The 17,644-nt window shown below is 33.7% G+C and overlaps 2 protein-coding genes across 2 annotated transcripts in view; both read left to right on the top strand.

Annotated features, from left to right (window-relative positions):
• Positions 1–1,081: 1,081 nt before the first annotated feature.
• Positions 1,082–9,993, top strand: LOC146003800 (uncharacterized). The gene is made up of 2 exons (XM_083142221.1): positions 1,082–1,155; positions 8,083–9,993. Exon 2 carries the CDS (start codon positions 8,099–8,101, stop codon positions 9,158–9,160), a length of 1,062 nt encoding a protein of 353 aa, XP_082998347.1. The 5' UTR covers positions 1,082–1,155; positions 8,083–8,098; the 3' UTR covers positions 9,161–9,993.
• Positions 9,994–14,793: 4,800 nt separating this feature from the next.
• Positions 14,794–17,644, top strand: part of LOC145986981 (far upstream element-binding protein 1-like) — a 48,859-nt gene continuing 46,008 nt past the window's right edge. Inside the window, exon 1 of the mRNA XM_083121447.1 lies at positions 14,794–14,902. Coding sequence (XP_082977573.1) covers positions 14,794–14,902 — 109 coding nt within the window. The remainder of the gene's footprint in view (positions 14,903–17,644) is intronic.

Here is a 17,644-nt window from a genome sequence, read left to right as displayed (position 1 = left end):
ATGGCGCGGACACCTTCGTAAATAATAACGCGTAGGAATGACGCATCGGCCTTGTTTTTTCTTGATTTTCAATTGTTATGCAGTGTTTCAACCTTCGGAACCCAAGAAATGCCCGTCGACAAACTTAATCAGATCTATTTCTTTTTAACTTTATTTTTCGCGTTCTGACACCAAATTTTAACTATGTATCCCAACCTAACTGAACTAACCTATCCACGCACCAATGGTTCGTGGGGCTAGCGCCAATGGTTCGTTGGACTATCCGAGAATGGTGTGTGGGGTTACGAATATGTTTTTCGAAACCAATTTTTAACTATTGAAACCTTTGCGTGGCCCTACTAACCTATCCACGCGCCAATGGTTCGTGGGGCTAGTGCCAATGGTTCGTGGGGCTATCTTTTTCACTATTGAAACCCTTGCGTGGCCCTACTAACCTATCCACGCGCCAATGGTTTGTGGGGCTAGCGCCAATGGTTCGTGGGGCTATCTTTTTCACTATTGAAACCTTTGCGTGGCCCTACTAACCTATCCACGCGCCAATGGTTCGTGGGGCTAGCGCCAATGGTTCGTGGGGCTAGCGCCAATGGTTCATGGGGCTATCTTTTTAACTATTGAAACCTTTGCGTGGCCCTACTAACCTATCCACGTGCCAATGGTTAGTGGGGCTATCTTTTTCACTATTGAAACCTTTGCGTGGCCCTACTAACCTATCCACGCGCCAATGGTTCGTGGCGCTATCTTTTTCACTATTGAAACCTTTGCGTGGCCCTACTAACCTATCCACGCGCCAATGGTTCGTGGGGCTAGCCCCAATGGTTTGTCCACACCCGGCACAAACTTTACAACACACCCACCACACGTCATTCTCCAAACCCTCGATCCACAGTTCTAACTCTCGTCGCAAACGCAGGCAGTTCGAAACACTGGATACCAACAAAACACAATCACGACACGTCATGATAGTCACGATGGTGTATGAAGGTGATGGTGTATGAAGGTGTACGAACTTCATGGTATACGCAGATGTACGTGCCAAACGCTATCTCCGTCGGAGAATTAATTTTCAACGAACAACATGAATTTCAGCTATGAAACATTGCAACATCACACAAAACACCTTCCCGATGTTCGACAATGCTACAGGAACTTATTACGGTAAGTAGTCTCTTCTGTACAAATAAATAAATGTGTCCGAAGGATAGTCAACTAGTACCAAATAGGTCTATATAGAAGGAGAGAGAACCACCCTTTCTTCTATAACTTCTGCTTTTGTGTAGTCTTCCAATACCAAAGCCAACATATTCGGGTCTTTGTTGACGGTCCATTGAAATAAATTAAAAGGTACCTTACAGAGGGTTACAGAGCAAGCAAAAAGAGCGTTTAAGTAAACAGTAGCCTAGCCCAGCATTTAAATATAGAAAAAAAATGACACTGATGCTTAGCCATTGTTTGGCTCTCCCCCTACAAAGCAAGCAACACAAAATGAACAAATTACTGTCAACAATATAGGTACCATACAGTACATCATATGATATGATATGATTTATTTTATTCCTTTGACCATTGTACAGTGGTTGTTTTCCACACATGGTATGGAACATGTCAGCACATTACAGTTAATAATTATTTTCAAATAGGTACAAGTGTGAAGATATTATACATAACATTTAAAAAACATTGATTACATTATAATTGATTCTCCTTGTTCTTGCTGTTAGCTTCAAGGTTTACAGTAATTTACATACATATAATAGATAAGAAATCAATACATACATATACATGTCCTAGGAGTTCATTTAGGATGTTACAATTTGCAATTTATTGTCAGGTACTCTTTAACAGAATAAAAACAATGATCTAATAGGTATTTTTTTTACATGCTTTTTATATGAGGTAGCTGATTGTATTATTTTTATGTCACTTGGAAGGTTATTGAAACAGTGAACAGCCATGTATTTAGGTCCTTTCTCAAATCACAAAACATTTTAGTGAGCTCGTGTCCAACATTATACTGTATTATAGCTATTATGTTAATTATTGTGATTCGCTCTAAGTACCAGCGCTTCATAATCATGTACCATTAGCATTGTCATTGACTTACTGTGGTACTAGCACATGTCCATGCGCCAGCGTATCTGTACTACCAGGAATTAGATATCTTTTATCATCTTTCCAACTGAGTGACTTCTTATTTAACTCTTCTGTATAAATTTCATGTTTATGACTCCTAATAACATGCTGTTTATGCAAGCACTCTTTTTGATTGAATAAGCAATTTTTATAGTCCTCAAATTGGATTTCTTTCTTTAATACAGCTTTTTTAATTCCTTTCAATCGTTTGTCTACCTTATCGTCAGTTCTATATGCATACATTTTACTCCTTAACCCAATAAATTCTAACATTGGTTTGCCATTTAATTCGTCTTTCATTTTTCCAATTACTTTTTTATTTTTTTCACTATATAATTCGCTATCCTTAGGATAATCACTCGTATCAAATAAATCAGAATTATTTTTCATAAAAGTATAATAATCGTGATTTTTGAGTTCAAATATGTATGCGTCGGTGTCTACGTATAATAATTTTATATCAGTATCAAATTCATTCTTTAATATATTATAGTAAAAATCATACATTAGAGCTTTAGATAAATCTAGCACAGCCTGCCCAATATAAATAGGTTTATCAAATTTAACTGATGTTTTATAATTATGAACTGCAACCAAGTATTTACTAAAAATGGTTCTAGACTTAAAATTAGGTTTATTTATTGCTTTCTGGACTTTATTGTCATCACAGTATAATTTAATATTTTGTTGTTTTCTAACTGACTGCATAGATTTACCAAATACACTATTAGACATTAATTTCCAAAAATCTTTTTCAAAGTCATTTTTTGCTTTCTGTCGCTGTTCAGTATTAAATTTAATATATGGGGCAATAAAATCAGATTGAGTAAATTTAATTCCTCTGTGAATTTTTGTTATTTTCATTCCCAATTCTGTATATAGTTTTAATATTTTATAGTGAACAACATAATTCTTTTTATCATAGAAGTGACATAGCAACTTTGGTACTTTACCACCTGGGGGTATTGCATTCTCGGGTGCAAGTGGAAGGTCATTGAACTTATTTTGAAGATCTTTTGGAAAAGATAAATCTACTTCTAATAGATAACCAGTTTTATCATCAGAATTTAAAATATGCGCAGCAGAGCGCCCAGTAGGGCTAGCACTTCGTGCGCTGCTTGTTAGTGACTTTTCTAAACTATTTAATTCTTCTTCAGTCCTCCATTTAAAATTGTTTTGTGGTAATTTCTGTGATAATGAGTGACCATATAAATTATTCATATCATTATAGTGAATTTGTGTGTTTGTGTCTGCTTTAGAATATCTATTGGAGCACTGACTTATTCCACCTCTTATTCCTTTTTCGAAAAACAGATACATTTCATAATCAGTTAATTGTTCTAATTGAACCTTGGTATATTTAAGCATACAATCCCAAGCTAAAGCTGGTGTTGTATAGTACCAAACAGGATCTAACTCATATGAACTATTTAATCCTAAGTCTCTAAAATTTTCAAATACATCTGCTAATAATAAAACGTCTAATTTTAAATATAAATCATGCCATTCACCTAAATCTTTAATTTTTAATTTATTCCATACTTTTTGAGCATGGTCATAGTCACTCCAAGAAATATTTTCTTTGGTTAAATTAGAATAAAATTTTTCAATTGCTGGTAATTTTGTATCATTAAACTTAGCGAAGCTGTCCATATATTCGTAAGCATAAATTCCTTTTCTTATAGTTCGATTATCTTGCTTCCTAAATATCATATTTAATTCTTCATTTGAAAAGTATTTTATTATTTCTCTTAGCTGTTCCGGTACTAAATTCGATGAGAGATTATCTAAACTGCTGGCTAAAAAATATAAAAGAATCAATAAATCTTAGTTCAGTTAAACCTTCATTTGTCCTCAATACTTTACTAAACGAGATATATTTTTCTTCATTATTTGGAATTAGTTTTAGTTTTGATTTAGACGACCACCCAGCGTCCTTTGGACTTAGCCATCCGGGGGCCTCCTCTCCCAGATTTTTTATAAACAGATGGCAATCATATGAGGACAAGTTATGAAATAAAATTGGAATAAAAAGTGGTTGTTTGTATTTTAAATTACAATTATTACAATCAGCCCCTCTGTATTTTCCAGTATAATGATCATGATCTCTTACTTTTGGATTATCTTTGGTAAATTCATTATTACACAAATAACATACTGTAGCTGTTAAATGTTTAATTTTTATTTTGTTTGTGAATTTCATATCTTCATTTTTCTTTAATAAATTTTGTATTGTTATTGCATTTTCAGTTATCTTATTTATAAAGCATTTATCAGCAGTTTCACACTTATGTATGTGTAAAGGATTTTCTATGTTTCCGTAAACGCTTTTTACATAAAGTCCATAACTACAAGGAATATGAAGTTGTATCTTATTGGTATATGATTCACTAGGGTTTGGTTCACATGTCTGAATTGGCTTTAAGATTGATTCAAAATCACAGTAAATTACATATGGGTGTCTAAGCATTCTTTGAAAATTTTTAAATGATATTGTAGGTTTATTTTCTGTTCCATTTTCTATAATTTTAGATTTTGGCATAACAGGCAAGCAGGTTTCATTGTTATTACATATTACTTGATGTTTCTTAACAGCTTCTTCAGTTCTAGCACTATAATTTAAACATCTTCTGCAGAAATATTTTTTATTATTATTAATTTTTAATTGGTTATTTAATAAACGACTTAAACTTTTTATCCAACAGTAATGGTTTTTGGTGCTGTTACCAAAATAAAGCAGGTCAATATTATTTTCAAACTCTTGTTTTTTATTATGATATAATGGGTATATGCTACCATTTTCATACCCAAATACAGTTACATTAATTTTATTCTTTGCTTCAAATTTAGGTATCTGATCAATAGTAACCGGATATTTTACACAATCAAAATCTAAGTTATGATTAATGTTTTTATATTTCGATGGCCTTTCTTTATTTTTTACTGGTTCCTATAAACAAGATAACACACTATATTTAAAGCACTCATTATCAACATTTTTAACATTAATACAAGCTTGCTTAGCTTCTATCAATTCAGGTAATTTTATATATGAACTTCCACTTAATGGTTTATATTTATTAATATTAATTCTTAAATTGTTTATTCTGCTTATAACCCAGCCTGAGCCTTTCGCTTCTAATTCATCACATCTGGCTATAAATAAATCTCTTTGTGTATCCCAGAAATTATTAAGTTCTTCCAACGATCTGATTATTACATTAGGTAGTTGAAACTTATGAACCATTTCATGTTCTAAATTTTTAAATCACATTCTAACTCTAAATTAATTTTAATATTTTTATGAATTTCTAAAGCATTTTTAATAAGATTATTCGCTTTATTCTTAATTGAGTCCATATAGTAAAACAAATCAGAATCTCCTTCTTTATTGTTATGTTGATAAGTTAATAACCTACCTTTAAAAGCAACTTCAACTAAAATAAAATCAGGTTCAGGATTATGTTTAGCTTTATGAAGCTGTAGCCTAGTTTCTTTAATATACTTACCACAAACATCACATTTTATTTGTTTTATTCTTTTTTCTTTGGAGGTGCTATTATGTCTTGATCAAATGGAAATAAATCATTAATTTTTTTTGTTTTCTTTTTCTCTTTTCCTTCTTTCATATTGCCTGATTATCTGTATAATCAGATCAGCTTTTTTATATCTTGTAATATATTGTATTTTTAAAAGTTTTGCAATGTTATATAATTCTGGTAGTTTAAGTTTATTTAAACGTTCTTCCATTTTAAGACAACCAATTTATTATAAAAAAAATTATTCAATAAACACCTACCCCCTTATTATGCAATTTAGTTTTTAAGTGTCTTTGATAGTGTGTTTTGGTATAATATCTTCCACATTCACATAACAAACGTTCACAATTTGAAAGTATTTTGCATTGTTTACATCTTCTATCAACATATTTACCGTTGTAAAATTCATCTGGATGTTTAAATAGTAAACAAACAGAACAACGAAGCGCAGCGAGACTACTTGAAGGATCAAGGTTGTCCATTTATTTCGGAAAAGATATTTTCAATAAAACGCACCGAAGGTGCTATGCGGGCAGCCGCAGCTTGACCGCGCCTAATGTAGCTAAAGTTATTATTTTATTCTCGTGTTCTTTAAATTGTGCGTTCATATTTCTAATCATAATTCTTTCAAACTCATTGGTTGCAGAATCTTCTGATCTGTATAAACCTTTCACTCTTCTTTGAAATTCAGCGATCTGTGTTGTGTCAACTTGATTCATTTATTTATACCCAATATTTTTTCAATTTAGAAATTTATTGCAAATTAGGTTTACAAATAAAATTGTATTAAATACCTTGACATTTTGTTGTACAATTATTTATGTATGCTATAAAATAAACTTAGATAATAAGTAATATATGTAAATCTTAGAAATATCTCTTATTTTATTTTCCCATTGATAAGATTTTTTTATAAAAATCATTTAACTTTACCGTTAATTATATTTTTCCCTTCAGGAATATTAACTATTTGGATTTTTTCAATATCTTTAAATGTTGGACCTTTTTTACTAGTTTTCATTTCTAATAATTCTTTTTTAGAATATTCATTAATACCTTTCTTCTCAAATATAGGTTTAAAATCATCTTGAAACTTTATATCTTTTAAAGTTTTATTCATATATCTACTTATCTTCTTATTGTCTTTTGTTTCTATTATCATCGTACTAAACATTTTGTTCATTTCGTCTATACCACTTTCGTCATTGTGTTTAGATGCTTGTTTTGTTATAATTTTTTTATATTCCTGTTCTCAGGCTAATAATTTATCAATTATTTCTTGATTTCTAAAATTGGAGTATTTATATATTTCTTTAGTAATAATATGTTCAATGCTTTAAAAAATTTTCTTATCATTTCTTTATATGAATCTGGAAGACGTTTTAGGTTTTTAACACCATTATTGATAGTTTGAATATTATAACCCGATTCTTCAATTAATTCTCGTAATTCAGGTACATTGGTTATTAAATTATCTAAACCTATTAATTCACTCTCACTGGGGGTAAATAATTTGATTTGTTTTTCCATTTATATATATATTTTATTTTAGAATATTTACCTTACCACATTTCTTTACCTTACTATATTATGGGATTTCTTTACCTTACTATATTACTGTATTACCTTACTATTTTGCAATACCATACCTTACAGTATTACTATACTATAATACTACAATACGATACTGAATTACACTACTTTACAATAATACCATACTTTAACAAATATAAAAAATAATATACATAAATAAAAGATGTCAAGACCGATTACTCCAGATGAATTTGTTAAACTTTTAAAATCTTATAATTTCTTAAATAATTCAATTAATTCTTTTTGCAACAAATATAAAGTTAATTCTAAAACTGTAGTAAAATATTTAAAAGCCAATAATATATCCTATAATCAAAAAGGAGTTGTTAATTTACCACCCCGAGATAATTATGGGCGTTTTATGTTAAATTTAAAGGTTAAATCACAAATTATAGTAAAACCTAAATCTAATACAAATAATGAAGCTGGGTTAAATAATGTAAAATGCAAGGAAGTTAGATTTCAAGAACCATTGAAAAAATGTCGATCAGTAAAAGACTTGAATAATCTTTAATTAGTTTAAATATTCAATTTCATAATTACAATTTCTCATTTGTGTAATTTTTGAATTTCTTATACTAGCCAGAAAAAAGGAAAGGCTGTGATTTAGATGTGGTGTAGTGACATTTTGTTAAAATTTAAGATTCTAAATTTTAGACATGGTGCTATGGTTTTTGTCATTGCAATAACTTTTAGGTATCATATTTTAGATCGTAAGACTTTAGTTTTAGAGATAAATCCCCTTCTACCAGTGAAATTGATATCTCCATATTATACTGCCTGTTTTTCCTGAGGTAGTTTATAATTTTTTCTTTCTCAGGTCCAACCTAGGCAAGATGGGTTTTTTTGATGACGTAGTTGCCAACTACAAGAAAGACAACTTCAGGATTCTAGAGTTTCTACAGTCTAGACCACCGAGTACTCCACAAGAGGCTGTGGCCCCCATGAAGGACTTTAATGTGGTTCTTTTCCGTGACTGTGTCATTCACAATATTTTAGAGCAACGCCTGGAGCTAGAGCCTAGCACTACACAAAAGTTGATTGAATTTTTGAGAGGGGACTTCAATGACATCACCAAACGAATCACGCTTCAAGTGATGATACACTACACTAAGATGGATGTAGAACTCCAATATCGTAAATATCTTATTCGCGGTGACATGGATAAGTTACCAGAAGCTGAAAGATTAACAAAGGCCAACTTTTTTGATGAGTGTATAGAGTCATTTGTGACTCATGCAAGTATGGATTGCGGAGTTGATGGAGTAGTGTGGTTATTGCCCGAATATACAAAGAAGGACATTCAGAATGCTCTCTGTAGCAAAGCAATGATAAGTGCATTTGAGGAAGCCATGAAAAAGCTGGGCAGCACACCCATTCCAGATTTTGGCAAAGAAATTGCTAATCTGAAGATATACGGTGTTAAGAAGTTTGCTCCCTTGAGGAACTTGCGTGGAGCCTCCTTAGTAGATGGGATCCTGCTTTGCATCAACAATTTGGCGGGATATGAAGGAACTGCTATTAATAAGGCTGACATGATAACACTTTCCGCGCATGAATGTACCCATTTTTTAGGACGTCTTATGTTCAATGATTTTAACTTTTCAAGCCCAAGCAAATGTTTGAGTGATGATTGTCAAAAACGACTTGATCAAGTTCTTCCAGATACATCCTTAGAAATGGGACGGCATACAGAGCTACTTTTATTTGAAGGGGTCCAACCAAACTGGGATGCATCCACAGAAGAAGTCGCTACAATATTTAACACCCGTTTGCATACCTATACAACCTATCCAATTATTAGGTCAACTGAGCGGAAGACACTAGGCTTAAGAATCCGTACGCCTGCTTCTCCACCATTTGGAATCGATATTGAAGACAAAGACTACTTTTGCTAGTTTTATTGTTAAGTGGGACAACACAGATCCTGTAGGAGACTTTAATATTGTTTGAAACGAAAGCATTCAACAAGCGTTGCAAATCGCCAAGCAGTTTGATTAACGGTTTGCAAATAATGAGTATGTGTACATTAGGTATAAATGAAATATCTCTATGGGTTCTGGAATACAATACTATATGTACAAAATTATGAAACTCCTTGTGTGGGATTTGTGTGATCCTTGAAAAAGACTTCTGCACTTACATAATTAATATTTTTTGTAACCGGGTTTGTGTGTGCATAAATTCCTGATTGGGATTTGTCTTGAAAGATAGGGGTGGCAAACCCTACAATTTTTTTGGTTTTCTTGTATGTTGTGTTACGTTGAATGAAGGACCATTGCACCATGTTTCAGTACATTATATCATTTTGAAACTCATGTAATATATCTTCAAATGATTTGGTAGAGTAAACAGAACATTTGAGTTGGAAGAAGCTATTTGAAAATAATTATGAACTATGGAAGTGAAAGATATGGATGTATAAGATATTCCAAAAACACATTTCCAATGCATGGTATATCCGGAGCATTTTTTGTTGTTGTTTTGATGTCTACTTTCTTGATGATTCTAAATATAATATTGTTGAGCTAAGTTAGTCTGTTTATTCATTTTTGTACCTGACGAATTTGTAAATGGATTCTGGATGTACAGGTGGTAGACCAGCAACAGCTGAACCTCGCCCAGCAATAAAGTCAATTCAATTCAATTCAATTCATAGTAATTCTGAAAATTCAGCTCTTTTCATGTCCATTATAAGAATATTGCGATAAGCAAAGTATATAATTGCGATTTAGAGAAAGTCGAGACGAAGGGTGAGAAAAAAATATCCTGGCCAGCATGGGGGTCGAACCCACGACCTCCGCGTTATCAGCATTCAGCATGGCTCTAACAAACTGAGCTAACGCGCCTACTTGACGGCAACACTTGATTTTAGCATTGATGCAAGCGGCAAGCGCCATAATGAAATTAATCTTTATTGAAACAACGTTCTGAAGAAATATCGCTTTTTTCGATTTTCGTAATTTAAGTTTTACGTTATAATCGTTGTTATCGTTTTTACGTTATTTTCGTTTTACTCGATTTTCGTTATTTTTAGTTTTTTATCGTTTTGACAGTTGGCAACTATGCTTGGAGAAGATGGCTGCCTTTTTGTTTACGCTGTCAGAAGTGATCGTGGTTGTTTTTTAGGTTACAAATAAATATTTAAGTAATGTGCAGAATAGAATTTTATTTCACAAGGTAAGGGAAGGTATCAATTATACAGTTTTATTCACGGGTTAGTTACATTTTCCTTGTTTATAAAAACATTTGCTCACAGAGGTGAGAGAGATTGAAGTTGTGTCGGCCTTATCTGCGTTTTGCCGTTTGCAAACACTTGAGCTGGGATAAAAATTTTCTTTGTGATTCATAACACAGTTACAAATCATATCACCATCAAGCCCAAAGTTCATGTGGCATATGTGTGCCACTTTTAACGAAAGTTCTGTTTTTGTTCTGGGAAAAGAACGAATGCATTAAATATAGATGGTAGTTTTGCAGGTAAATCACTAAATGATAAGCCACACTGTAACAATTTTGGATAATATTGTACATCGTGAAAAAACTTTCTCAATTTTCTTACTTGTCTCAAACTTATTCCAATGTTTCTTAATTCAAACCACTGCTTCCAGCTGTGTTTCACTTTTCGTTCGCTCTTTAGAATTTTAAAGCGATTAAAAATATTATCGAGAATATATCCTAAATTAAACGCTTGATGGGCTGAGTTGCTGTTGGCCTTAATAAATGCATTTGAGGCTCTGCGACAATTTTCTATGGCTTCATTTAACAGTAGATTATCGGGTACTATATAGGTGTTTGACTTACATCACGATCCTTCTTGAGAAACCCGACAAACGTTTCAAAATAATTTCGTACAGAAACTACTCATCGTTCGATATTGAGAGTTTTGAAACGGACGCTAAACATTTTCACTGGGACAATATTAAGCACTTGGAGAGTATTGACAAAAAAGTAAACTTTCTTAATAATGGTATTAAGACTATTTTCCATAAGCGTGCCCCTACACGTACTGCACGAATAGCCATGAAAAAAGTACCGTGGGTAACCGACAATACCAAACTATTAATGAAACTTAGAGATAATGCTCTCAGAAAATATAAACTGACGAACAATCCGTCACATTGGGATTATTATAAAGAACTGCGGAATTTCACCACGTCGGTTATAAGACAGGAGAAGAAAGCCTACCTCTCGTTCCACATCAATAGAAACGTTCATGATTCGAAATTAATGTGGAAAGAGATAAAGAAATGTGGCATTTACGGAAAGGTGGAGCCGAGTGTCCCACACTTTTTAAATGATCCGCATCTGTTAAACACCCACTTTATTGACAGCGCCAGTCCCTCTAACCAAGAAACCGATCTCATCCTCGAAGAGTGCGAACGCTTCCTTACAACTACATTTACTGAAAACGGCGACACCTTCTTCTTTCGACCCGTCAAAGAAGTAGAAATTGCACAACTCGTGTCCAAAATCCGTTCCAATTCCTGTGGCACAGACGGCATAAACCTAAAAATGATAAAGCTAATTCTTCCACACATTCTTTCACCTCTGACTCACTTGATAAATTTCTCGTTAGATAAGAACACCTTTCCCCTTGCATGGAAGGAGGCTAGAATCCTGCCCTTACCGAAGAAACGACACGTGACCGACATGAACGACTTACGACCAATTAGTATATTACCTGTCTTATCAAAAGTTATCGAGAAAGCAGTGTACAAGCAGATAGAAAGTTTTGTTACCAAAAATCAAATATTGCCTGCAGTACAGTCTGGTTTCCGACCTTCCCACAGCACCGCAACGGCGCTCATGAAAGTAACAGACGACATTTTACAAACACTAAACGAATGTAAGGCTGCAGTCTTGGTGTTGCTTGACTTGTCCAAGGCGTTTAATCTTGTATCTCATCAGCTACTCCTTTCAAAAATGAGTTACTACGGTTTATCGCCGGGAGCAATAAAATTGTTCCAGTCTTACCTTACTGGGCGAGTGCAATCGGTGACGCTTCCCTCAGGAGCTACATCGACTCCCCTTACGATACCCTCAGGGGTTGCGCAAGGAAGTATTCTAGGCCCTTTTCTATATTCCCTCTTCACCGCCGACCTACCCCTAAATGTACGACACAGTGTACCTCATTGTTATGCAGATGACACGCAGCTGATGATGCCAGTAGACCCCAAAAATGCAAAACCAGCAATTGGTCTCCTGAACCGTGACCTTCATGCTATTTACAAATGTTGTAAACTTAATGGTCTTGTAATCAACCCCTCTAAATGCTGCTTTACATTAATTGGTTCTAGCGCTGCCTTAAATAAAATTCAAATAAATGGGTTATCAATTAATATTAATGATGAGAGGGACCCACACTGCACAACTGTTAAGAACTTAGGTGTGATATTTAATGAGAAACTTGACTGGCAAAACCACGTAACGTCTCAGAGTTCAAAAGCTTATGGTATACTTAGATCACTATATAAATCATCGCACTTACTTTCGACTGATGTTAAATTGCGCCTTATGCAAGCTCTAGTTCTTCCAATTTTCGATTACTGTGACGTTGTTTACGGTGTTAATTTAACAAAAAAGAATGCTAAAATTGCACAAAAAGTACAGAATTCTTGTATACGTTTTGCATTTAGCTTGAAACGAAGGGATCACATACTGCCTTATTTAAATGATGTTAATTGGCTGAATATGACACGACGCAGAAAACTACATCTGGCCTGCACAATATTCAAAATTCTGCAAACAAAAACACCCACATACTTATACGACAGACTCCAATTTAGACACGACATACACAACTACACGACTCGACACTCTAAGAAACTTAATCTGGACAGATTCTCAAAATCCATATTCCTGTCATCCTTCAAAGCTGCTTCTGCATATTGTTGGAATGCGCTGCCACCAGATGTTACCTCATGTGCGACATATAACAGCTTTAAAAGGGCAGTAACAAAAGTACTTCTACATGAGCAAGGACAAATCCTCAGTACACATGATTAGATTCAGCATGCTTACGTTGAAATCAAAACAAAAAATGATCAGATTCGAACCCAAGATGAACATTTTGATGTGTGTGAATGAGAAAAATTGTTTTTTATCTTTTTAGTGTGTTAATTACTGAAAAGTGAAAATGTAATGGAATTCGTATGTTATAGTAGTAATTGTATTTTGTTTGTTTTATTGTAGTAGATTTTGCGGGTTAAGTGGTAGAGCAGCCACAGGCTGAACTTCGCCCATGAATAAAGAAATTCTAAATTCTAAATTCTAAAAATACACTAAATAAGTCTTAACTTTGTATTTTGCTAATATGTTCTATTGAAGCAAGCTGTGTAATTGCATGTTGTTGCCCCCTTCTAGTTTTACATGTGTAACACTGTTGTACTTATAATATGAAAGCTATGTATGTAGTTTTTAAAGTTATCTAGTTGTATGGGGTAATCCTGTAAGTTTATTTACCCAATTTGAAAACTTAATAGCATGTTGAAGATTGAGGCATTGATGAGAAATACCAATATCTGTGAAATGAAGTTAGGAATAAATAAGGTTTAAAGGGCATTGTTAATGTGCATTGATTTCAAGTTTATTTGCTTGAATATTGTATATTATTTGGAATTTTGTCATTATTCATACCAATTTTGTGGATTCATGATAATGTGCATACATCTTTATTATTTTTCGCTGTGAACAAGGATGCTTATTTTTGTAATTGAGGCTTAATTTTCCCTGTTAATTTACTAATTTCTCTTATGCTGTATATCCATCCAGTTTTCTATGCTGACGATTTTCATTTATTCAAAAATATATTTACTAGCTGCTAATTTTGCTGAAATAACTAGAACTAGTCCAGAATTTCTGATATAGAGTTGGGCTAATCCATAATGTTTGAAGTAAGCTGCTTGGCTAGTTATGAGGATTAGGTTGAAGATGTCATTTGTACCTCCATACAGGATGTTTGTTTCTTGACAGTTACCTAGGTTTAGTGAAATATAGATTCCAAGAAATATTTTCCACAATGAAATAGATACGAACATAGTTCAAAATTAATTATTCTTTCATACAGGGTTTCTATAAATTACTTACACAAAAGTAACAGTTAATTGTGAAGAAAGTGTATTTGTAACGGGAATGTTTTATACATCAATGAATACAGCATATCTTCATATTTTCTCTACAAGTGTTCAATATGTGATCCTTTCATCACACTGCAAATGTCCCAGCGGTATTAGATTTCCTGCCAAACCTTTTGAAGCATGTCTGTGTCGATGGTCGCAGCTGCCTGTGTTATTCGGACCCATAGCTCATCGACGTTGCTGGGAAGATGGTGGGAACAAATACACTTTCTTTATGTAACCCCAGATAGATGAATCCATGGGGTCAAATCAGGCGAACAAGGTGGCCACGGAATCGTTCCTCGACCAATCCAAGTCTGTACTTCACGATTGAGGTAGGCGGTTACTTCTTTAAAAAATGCAAATCAGCACCCACATCTTCACGCAATTGTGACATTAGATAATTCTCAAGCATGTCCAGGTATGATATGCCTCTGACAGATAAGCAAAGGCTCACACCTCCAGTGGCAGCGTCTGAAACTAGCAACTGGAAGCAAATGACGTGCGACAATAAACTTGAAGGTATATTGTATTCATTGATGTATAAACCATTTCTGTTGCACATAAATTTCTTCACAATTAACGGTTACTTTTGTATAACTAATTTAGAGAGACCCTGTACATTGTGTATCGAAAAACCTGCAAAAGCTCTTCTCTCAAATATATTACGATAGAATTCTCCATTAAAATTCTAATGTTTGTGATTACTTGCATATTATGACCTGTAATTACCAAATGTCCCCATTTCTTATTCGTAAATACCCATGTCATGGACGTTTAAAATGTTATAGTCTCATTTGAGTTATGCATTAAAGTTGTTTCCCACTTCGGGAGTGGTGTTATCATGTGAAAGAGGCCATGGAAGCATCACTTGGGTTTTAGCAGAAAGCTCATTTTAAATTGAGGAAAATTAGAATATGCTTTCCAAAAAATGTCGCTTTAAGTCTCCATATGTTGAAAGCAGATCACGTGTACTGCCACAATTCTAATTATCCACATTGGTATTATAGGTTGTGTAGGTACATGTTTTTATCTAATGTTTCAATTTTCCATGCATAAGTCCTTAGGGTACAAAAGTGCAGTTAAAAATATTTTAGTTAAAGGAAAGAATGAAGGTGATTGATGTGGCACCACTATGCCAGCCTTCTTTATATTCTTTCTTATGTATATATTACTTGAAAGTTTAAATGTTGTGTGCAAGGTGAATAACAGATACAATTGTTTAGAAAGAATTTTCACTTAACTGACAGGAAAGTTATAACATACTGTTGTACTAATGTATATTTAGAATATTTGTTGATTAGTGTTGCTGAGAATAATCCTTGAATTGTTTTAAAAGAAATTTGTACTCATGATAGTGTAAGGAAGTGCAGCTTTACAAGCATGAAACATTCATATTTAGGAAATTATCAGTAAACCAGCTAGAATGTGGATTTTATTCAGATCATTCTAGTGATATATGGAAGACTCACTGAGAAATTTTGTGAATTGTCTGAAATTTCAATTTTTGTGTCGAAGAATAGTGTGTGCACAGCATATTTACTTTCAGGTGCACAATGCAAGCATTTCAATTGACATGTCTGCAACAATATTTTTTGGAGACCTATAAGGGTATAGGGAAGGGGGGCATAAGTTGATATACCACTTGCATCACTGCTGTTAGTAAACAGTTTCATCTATTGTTTTGCCCTCCTATAGCTAGGGATGGCTGGAAATGAGTAAAAAGTCTTCTTGTAGTTTATGCTACCTTGTTTTGTCTTTTTTGGATTTAGCCTTGTTTGCCCAAGTAGGTGGTGACTCAAATCTAGCAAAACACTGTGATTTTTACTCTGACCAGTGTTCAGCATTTGCAAGCCAACAACGGTTTAAAGAAAATTTGGTTAACATATAGTTGACATGGGTCTGGGTCATTCCTATTGTCAGAGCATAGCTTTTCTTTGTTTATCTGTAATAGAAACTAGGTTGTGCAAGAATTCAAATTTTCTTCTTGCTTGCCTTGTTTCTACGTCTGTATATGTGATCACAACATTCTTTTGTTTACGGAAAAGTGAATCTGCTGTGCTACATTTTGATTCCTATTTAATGGCAAGCTTTAAAACAATATTATCTCAAGTTGCTGCATTTCGTCTTGGAAATTGGGCTCATTTGATATGGAATAATGAAAGTTCCAATAGAACTTAAAGTTGGCCATTTCATGTTGTGAACATGCTTAATGGAACAGTTTATTTCCTTTGGTCATGTGAACTATAATATTCCCATGGATTAATACTCAATTTACCTTCACAAATTATATATTTTTATTTGTTATTTCGGGAATCTAACTAAAGCTCATATTACATGAAATTAGCTTTATCTTGGTCACACCCATGGTTTAATTTATTGAAATTATCATTCAACGCAAAATTTCTTTGTACCCACAACGTTACAGCATTGCCCTAGATTGAATTTTTGCATTGTACAAAATATGATGTAACTTTTAGGATCATGCTCCTAATGACATCCCCATTGATAAAATATGCAATTATATTCACAAAACAATATGAAATGCCTGTGTTTTCCATGAAGTGCACATCTTTTTGCAAAATATTTGCCACATCTCACATGCACATAACATGGCAATTGAGGTTGTGTGTTTGCCTTGCATTTTTGCGTATCACTGTTGTCTGTTGCATCCTTGCTTTAAAGAAATTCATGCAATCTATGTACACACACATTCTTCTGTTCTCATTTATCACACAGAACAGTCTGAAACATTTTTCCCACCACTGTTTTGTACCACAATTATAGCATTTTTAAATCTTATTTCTCAATAAAACATTGCCACCCCACACCCCCATCACCCTTACGTCCTTTCCATGACAACAGACTGTATAGGCTGGACCTCTTTCCATAACAAGCACATTATACAGAGATGAAATTCCGGTAGTTCTATGTAATGCCACAGCACACTAAGAAAGGAGGCTCTGGAACATGAAAACACAGCCAGTACATGGGATTTGTTTTCTGCATTGTATCCTTTCATCAGTTTTGTCTAATATCCCTATTGTTTCGGTGAGCCAAAACTGACAAATTTACTTTTAAATTCAAGTATACCAACAGAAATTAGTTACTGTCCTATGAAATGTTCCTTCTTGATCTGTAGCTGAACGAGCTGCTAATGCGTGGCAATACCATTTCAAAATGCCAAATTACATCCTTCCGTGTGTCAATTTAAAATTTTGCAGACAACCTCGTGGAGGGAGTGGCATCAGTCTACTTCAGACA

The sequence above is a fragment of the Lepisma saccharinum genome, chromosome 1, assembly GCF_977018435.1.
Source record: "Lepisma saccharinum chromosome 1, izLepSacc3.1, whole genome shotgun sequence".
Classification (NCBI taxonomy): domain Eukaryota; kingdom Metazoa; phylum Arthropoda; class Insecta; order Zygentoma; family Lepismatidae; genus Lepisma; species Lepisma saccharinum.
Note: the sequence above shows the minus strand (reverse complement) of the source record. Positions and strands in the feature narration are given on the sequence as shown.

Bases quoted from the DNA above. Each gene is read 5' to 3' on its own strand.
- LOC146003800 (XM_083142221.1), top strand. From the start codon at position 8,099: ATGGGTTTTTTTGATGACGTAGTTGCCAACTACAAGAAAGACAACTTC.